This window comes from Penaeus monodon, chromosome 8 (genome assembly GCF_015228065.2).
Source record: "Penaeus monodon isolate SGIC_2016 chromosome 8, NSTDA_Pmon_1, whole genome shotgun sequence".
NCBI classification, from domain to species: Eukaryota; Metazoa; Arthropoda; class Malacostraca; order Decapoda; family Penaeidae; genus Penaeus; species Penaeus monodon.
Genome location: NC_051393.1, coordinates 12,005,136 through 12,012,594, shown reverse-complemented (window position 1 = coordinate 12,012,594; position 7,459 = coordinate 12,005,136). Strand labels below are relative to the sequence as shown.

Genomic DNA, 7,459 nt, shown 5'->3' with positions numbered 1-7,459 from the left:
TGAATATCCCCCCTGTTCGTGAGTACCTATTACAGTCCTGTGATTGACACTTGGTATAGGATGGTCAGGGATAGCTCTTTTGTGGACTAATATTCATTTAAATATAAGTGATTTAGCATTAATTACAGTAATGTTCCCTGATATAAACTTTTCAATATTCCATATTTACTTTTTCATAATTTTGTTTTGTTTTCATTTTCTCTTTCAACTCTTGTAGTATTTGTATTTTCTTTGAATTACCCTATTGGCATATTCTATTCTAACTTTAGTCAAGTTAGGCAACATAAAAAATCATTATGTGCTATATTCCTGTAAATTCCAGTTTTTGTTTCTTCTAACAAAACTTACCTTACAGTGTTCCATAAAGATTTTATTTTTCAACAAAACCATTTCACTTTCTTCTAGGTCTTCCCACTTCTCTTCCTTCCACAGACATCCTATCAATACCTTTTTTATGTTATTCCTTATTCTTTGATTTAAACAAGAATCCTTTACATTGCCCTAACCATATGCATTCTCTTCACCTTAAACCTAAGTATACATTTTTAAGGAAAGTCCTTTGCTTCCTCTAATCCTCTGTATTCTCTTTTCCCATATGAAGCGACGACATGCCCACCCCACTTCACACTCATAGCCAAAGGATGCTACATGATCATTTCTGACACACGCCACTGGAGCTCATGGGGAAGAGCGCATGCTTTTTGCCAACAGTTCGACGGAGGGCTTGCGCAGCCTTATAGATTTGGGGCACTACAGAAGTACCTGTCGCGCCACTACTGTGAGTTAGATATAGCATTGCTCCCTCTACCTTTCTCTCTCTCTCTCTCTCTCTCTCTGTTTATTTATCAGTACTTCTGTCTTTTATTGTATCCATCTGTCTATCAAGATAGATAGTAATAACAATAATAACAACAATAATAATAATGAGAACAATAATAATAATAATTACAATATTAACCCTTTGCCGACGGGTGGTATCCATAGTGGCACGGGCCCTGCTGCCAGGGGCTCACATCGTCACCCTAGCATGCGCGACCGCTCATGCCCAATACCAGCATCCCTTGCCTTTTCTTCGTAATACTAAGAACCTATGTTGTATTTTCATTATTATTATTTTCCAAGGTCTCTATTTGCCATATTTTCTGATAAATCGTAGATTTTGTTGTATTTTCTTTTGCATTTTTTAAAAGTTATTTTATAAGATAAACTTTAGTTTCAACAGGTTTATATTATCACTTCCTTATAGATATAATTTTTGTTCATTGTTTTTATAAATACGTGATTTTTTTTTTTTTTTTTAAATACCAAAATACATATCGGTATTTTCATGTGGTTTTACATCATCACTTTATGAATACTATAGAATATCTCTGGCCAATTTAGTCGAATACCGACGTAATTTTTTAGATGCTAACCTCGGAAGCCCGAGAAGCCTTTATGAAATGCATAGTACAGGAAAAATGAGAAAAAGTGTTAAAAACTACTTAATCATTTTCAGTGGTAAAAAAATAATATTTTGCCGTAATTGTAAAAAAAAAAAAAAAAAAAAAAAAAAATCATGGTATGGCCATACATACATGCGCACCATGGCATGCATGTACATCCCACCCGGCAGATAGTCCAGGCATGCCATGGCATGTACGTACATGCCACCCGTCGGCAAAGGGTTAATAATAATTATAATAAATATAATAAATATAATAATAATAATAATAATAATAATAATAATTATAGATACTAATTAATTAGTATTAATGACAGTGATGTGGTAACAACAGCTAGATGACTAATTACAGTTGTATTCATTCAAAAATACACCAAGTTCAATACAGCAAATGCAAGTATATCCACCCTCTTTTGACATTTTGATTCAGCAGAAAAATTACTGTAAACAAAGAAAATCAACTGAAGTCTATTATTTGTGTATTTTTCTGCCATTCTTTCAACCACATATTTTAACATTCAATCTCTCTAACTCTTCCTCCAGCCGACACATTCTGGGTGGGAGCACACAAGCCAGGAATGAAGTTTCTCTGGCTTAATAACAGGAAAGTTGGACGGAAGGTGTGGAAGCAGGGGCAACCCTCAAAGCATCCCAAGAAGAACTGTGTTTATTTGGACAGATGGTCAGGCTATCAAGCAAGCAATCATTTCTGTGGTGAAAAATACCCCTTCATTTGTGAGGCCACTGAGGTGCAACTATGAAGAAAAAAAAGTTAATCATCTGCAAGTAAAAAGAAAAGTCAGTCATTGCACTTCAAAGCTTCCACTGTAGACTTATTTTGTTACCAAATAAAAAAATAAAGCCTATTTCTTTAGGTTAATTCACATAGGGTTTGACATCAAGACCATGCACAATCTTTGAGAAACAGATGGTGCTCAATGACTTGTTTCTTTCTTCACTACCATCAATAGTTCATATTTTCTTCTGATTTGCCTCAGAATTACCTACAGTATTAAAATAGTTTACCAGTAATGATATTCATAATATATTAAGTCACAATTTATAAATTAATCTTATGTTTTCTTAATCTCTTCATTGGTAATTTATATTTGGGTCAGTAATAAATCAGCTACCAATTTTTTTTATTCAAGCTTAAATTCTAACAAAAGTATTTTCCATTTCCTTTATATTTTATTAAATATTAAAGGTAAAGTAAAAAATAAATAGCTTTCCTCTTTATATTTATAATCCTTCAGTTTTCCCTATTTTGTTATATTTTACAGTATTTATGTAGGGTATCTGAAATAATTTTCCTGACTCTATAAAACAGGGAAAGTACAGACACACAAAATAGCATCAAAAGCCAATTACTGTAAGATCACAAAAAAGTCTAAACTGTATATGTGAACACAGCACATATTTTGATACATAGAAAAGGACATTTCTCTGACTTACACATTGTAAAATTTCTTCCATGCCTCATCATTCAATGCAAGAGGACCCAACTCCACTTCTACATGCTAAGACACCCAAATGTTTATTCAATCGGTTCATTCAGTCTCTTTGCCTTGAAGTCTTCGTACTCATAGAAACCTGCCTTGACTTGACGGCCGCCAAAAAATCTTCCGTTCAGGTCAATTACAGCTGTGAAAATTAATTTGTACAGACATCAGTACAACATTGAAGAAAATTATATCTTCATCTTGATGACCCTTGTGAGAGAGAGAAAGAGGGAGAGAGAGAGAGAGAGGGAGAGGGAGAGGGGAGAGGGAGAGGGAGAAGGAGAGGGAGAGGGAGAGGGAGAGGGAGAAAGGAGAAGGGAGAGGGAGAGGGGGGAGAGGGAGAGAGAGAGAGGAGAGAGAGAGGGAGAGAGAGAGAGAGGAGAGAGGAGAGAGAGAGGAGAGAGAGAGAGGAGAGGAGAGAGAGAGAGAGAAGAGAGAGAGAGAGAGAGAGGAGAGAGGGAGAGAGAGAGGGAGAGAGAGGAGAGAGAGAGGGAGAGAGGGAGGGAGAGAGGAGGAGAAGAGAGAGAGAGTAGAGAGAGGAGAGAGGAGACAGAGAGGGAGGAGGAGGAGAGGAGAGAGGAGGAGAGAGAGACGAGGAGAGAGAGAGAGAGAAGAGAGAGAGAGGAGAGAGAGAGAGAGAGAGAGAGAATTATGAATCAAAATACAGACAAATGATGAAAATCCTTTATGAAAGAAGAGTCAAGTCTGTTCCCCACACACACTTCACTCAGTCCTCTCATTGAGTTTGTATGCCTTGAAGTCCTCGTGATCATAGAAGCCAGCCATTACTTGTCTGCCACCAAAGAATCTTCCGTTGAGGTCAATAACAGCTGTAAGAATTAAGGCGAGATGTAACAACTGTGAGATTTACTTACCTTTGTTACCAAGTTCCATATATTTGGGTAAACTACAACAGTATGCTTGAAATATGAAATGGGTTGGGTGGAAGGGGGAAAAGGCAATGGGAAAAATAGGTAACCTTCACCTTATGAAAGCAATAGAACCAATCATTGTTTTTTATCAAACAAGTAATTAAATAACAATAATAATAATATGCAACTAAAGTGGAATAATACAGCATTGAATTGTTAAACATTAACATTCGGGACCATTCTACTCTAAAGTTTAATGTCCTATTCAATGAATAAACGAAAAAGAAAAAGAATGATGATGATGATGATGATGAAGGTCTTAATAAAAATAAAAAATAAAAAAAGGCTTGACACCTATCATCTTTTTTTTCATTGCATTGCCTTAAAGAGATGATGCTTATGAGAACATAAAACTTGAGATTAACCCTCCCTGAATGAAAAGTGTTTGTCTTTTCTAGGTTATTCTTATACCTACAGTGTGTAATGAATTAATATTTAAACCAGGAACTAAATAAAATGTGTATTACAGCTAAGTAGAATATCCACTTCAGTCTAAATTCATAGTGAAAGATATTGCTCAGTCAAGTGAAAAATACCACAGAGAAATTCAACTTCATATATTGTTGTTTCCAGATGCCATGCCATGGTAAGAATGGCTTTTCTAATGGGATCACATATATCATATCCACCCTTATCTCAGCCCAATCACCTGTTTATAGCCCGTCTATCACTCAAACACTCAAGACCTTAAAAGTGGTGGCTGGAAATTTGGCAGAAAAATAACACTTGGGCCTCATTTTGTCATACATGTAGTTAACAACCAACAAACCAAGACTTTATCTGTGTATGTATATGTGGCATGAAAATATGTGCATCCACTGCCAGTGCAAAGTGAATGGTGTTGATACAATGTGCAAATGTATTAAGTTAAATACAAGACTAATCTACCCACAGAACAGATCACTGTTAACCCACAGGAAAATAGTTTCCTGAAAATGGTAATGAATTTATGAACCAATCTAAACCAAATAATCAAATTCCCATCTCTACTTTCCTTTGAAACTCTAAATCCAGGAAAAAGTAAATATTTGCACTCTGAGGTCTAGTGGACTGCATAAACTATTTCATTATTTAGAAACAATCAGCAATAAAAAGAACAAGTCCCTCTGTGTTAAACAAATCATTCAAGCAAGCTTTGCTTTAATTTCTGTTGACTGGACAATGCATTTGCCTTGGGTCATTTTCATTAGTTCTTGTGAAATTATTATTAGTTCCAATGGAAAAATACTGACTAGTTAAATATATCAGAAATCTGTCTGATGTTAACAATAGCCTTAATAGTGCCCTTCCAGATAAAGTGCTTCTTGCATCCCTCAATGAAGGGTCCCATAAAATTTGTTTTTTTCAGCATCACTATCTGGCAGCATCCTAGATTGTGAGGGTGATGTCAATTTGCTACTGGACTTCAGCAAGAGAACATTATAGACCTGTTGTCGAATTCCAATTACCTCACACAAAAAAGAGAAACAAGTGATATTCAACGTTTATAAATACATATGCACAGATACTTATGGAATTACATGTAATAATGACAAATAAATTTCAGTCTTTCTCTCAAACAGTATCTTACATGTGGACAGAAAAGTACGATGCCAGGATCTGGACTGGACTGATGGCTATGAAGTGTGACAACTATGGGGAGCTGCTTAGGATCAATTACCTACATACATCCTTCCCTGCACAATGTAAATAAATACAGAGATTTTGGTCTTTCTTTATTATCACTATTTTATAGGGCAAAATATGCTCTCAGAATAATTGGATTTACTGAAAATATGCCCACTGGGGGGGTTAAAATCAAAGCTTTTTACAAAAAGAAATTGAAGAAATGTGTATATATAAAAGCAACTGGATACCCCTGACAGAGATAAAATACAGAAGGCTATAGTGCAATACTGAACAACATATCTGGGTGCATGTGCAGTTAGCAGTCCAAGGGAAAAATCAAAAGCAAGGGAAACATAAAATCACCCCATTCTCTATGTTCTTGGCTTCAACATTAACAATGCTTTTGGTAGTGAGGCTAAAATTAACCTTAGACCAACTTTTGAGGGGCTATTTCTCCTTGACAATGCTCCAAAACAAACTAAAATAATATAAGTCCTTTAATTTCTTAAGACTTGCAGACAAGACACCACTAACATAGCTGCACTTAAAGACCAAAACGGCAGTCTTATCACCACAACAGAATGCAACGCACATCTACTCAACACACAGTTCCCTTTTGCCTTTACAAGAAAACCTTATTACACAGAACATGCCAAACAGCCCATACCCACCCATCCTGATTCCAGACATCAGAACAGATGGAATACAAAAACTACTAGAAGCACTGGACACAAACAAAGCAACCGGACCCGACAAAATCACTCCCTTCTTCCTCAAACTGTGCCCCTGTACTCACTCCCATCCTCCAGTCCATATTCACACAATCCTTTAGAACATTCTCTCTCCTATCCAATTGGCTTTGTGCACATCACCCCTATTTTCAAGGCTGACCCATCAAATTGTCACCTCATCTCCCTCACCTCCATCATCTCAAAAATCTTTCAATACATACCAACACATAATGAATCATCTTGATGCAAACAACAAACTAACTGATACACAACACAGATACCAAACCAAAAGTTCATGCAAATTCCAAATCATTGTTACTCATCATGACATTTCTAGATTTTAAACAGATGTAGTGTTAAACAGCTGGTCACTATTGTCTAAACCCTCACAAAAGACTGACAGAAAAACTACAGTTTTACAGAATCACTGGACAAACTCTTCACTGGATCACAGCTTTTCTTACTAAGAGAACTCAATGCATTCTTGATGATACTAAATCTAGCTCTGTCCCAGTCTCTTCTGGTGTGTCTTAGGCCCTCTTCTTTTTCTACTCTTCATAAATAACCCCTGTCTATCCATACCTAATTCTACAACTAGACTTTTTGCTGACAACAGCCTAATCTGTATAACAATTCTTATCAATGAATATTTATCAAGGGACCTGGTAATCTTCACTGAGAATCATATTCATCAAGTCCTTTGATAATAATCTAAATTACTCCAGATGACATCTCACCTTTGATTGCTGACTCAACTCTCTGGAATTCGACGAATATGCGAACTGCCTCCTCAGGGACTGCCCGTGGGATCTCGAAGATGACCACTTGCACAACCGTTCCATACTTTCCATTGCATTCCTCTCGTACTTCTGGCTCCAACTCATCATCTACCTCCCCAGGCCCCACCATATTCTGTGGGGGTTGGAAATGGTCACAAATATAACAAGAATTTTTATTCTTTACCGATACTTGTTTCCTGATACATATAAATAAATAAATAAAAATAAATATACATATATATATACATACATACATACATACATACATATATACATAATATATATATATATATATATATATATATATATATATATATATATAATATATTATATATATGTGTATAGTATATGTATATGTATATGATATGTATATGTAATTATATGTATATTATATGCATATGCTATGATATGCATATGCATATGACATGTATAATTTAATGTATATGTATATATTATGTATATT

The 7,459-nt window shown here is 35.5% G+C and overlaps 2 protein-coding genes across 2 annotated transcripts in view; one reads left to right on the top strand and one right to left on the bottom strand.

The window, feature by feature from the left end:
* The window catches only part of LOC119576154, a 2,829-nt gene extending 501 nt beyond the window's left edge, over positions 1-2,328 (top strand). Inside the window, exons 2-4 of the mRNA XM_037923720.1 lie at positions 1-18; positions 602-778; positions 1,988-2,328. Coding sequence (XP_037779648.1) covers positions 1-18; positions 602-778; positions 1,988-2,205 — 413 coding nt within the window. The 3' untranslated portion in view covers positions 2,206-2,328. The remainder of the gene's footprint in view (positions 19-601; positions 779-1,987) is intronic.
* Positions 2,329-3,526: 1,198 nt separating this feature from the next.
* LOC119576153 (splicing factor 45-like) lies at positions 3,527-7,129 on the bottom strand (the record flags this gene model as incomplete). The annotated part of the gene is given in 2 exon segments (XM_037923719.1): positions 3,527-3,776; positions 6,955-7,129. Coding segments are annotated over 2 exon segments (279 nt in total). The 3' UTR covers positions 3,527-3,669.
* Positions 7,130-7,459: the final 330 nt, after the last annotated feature.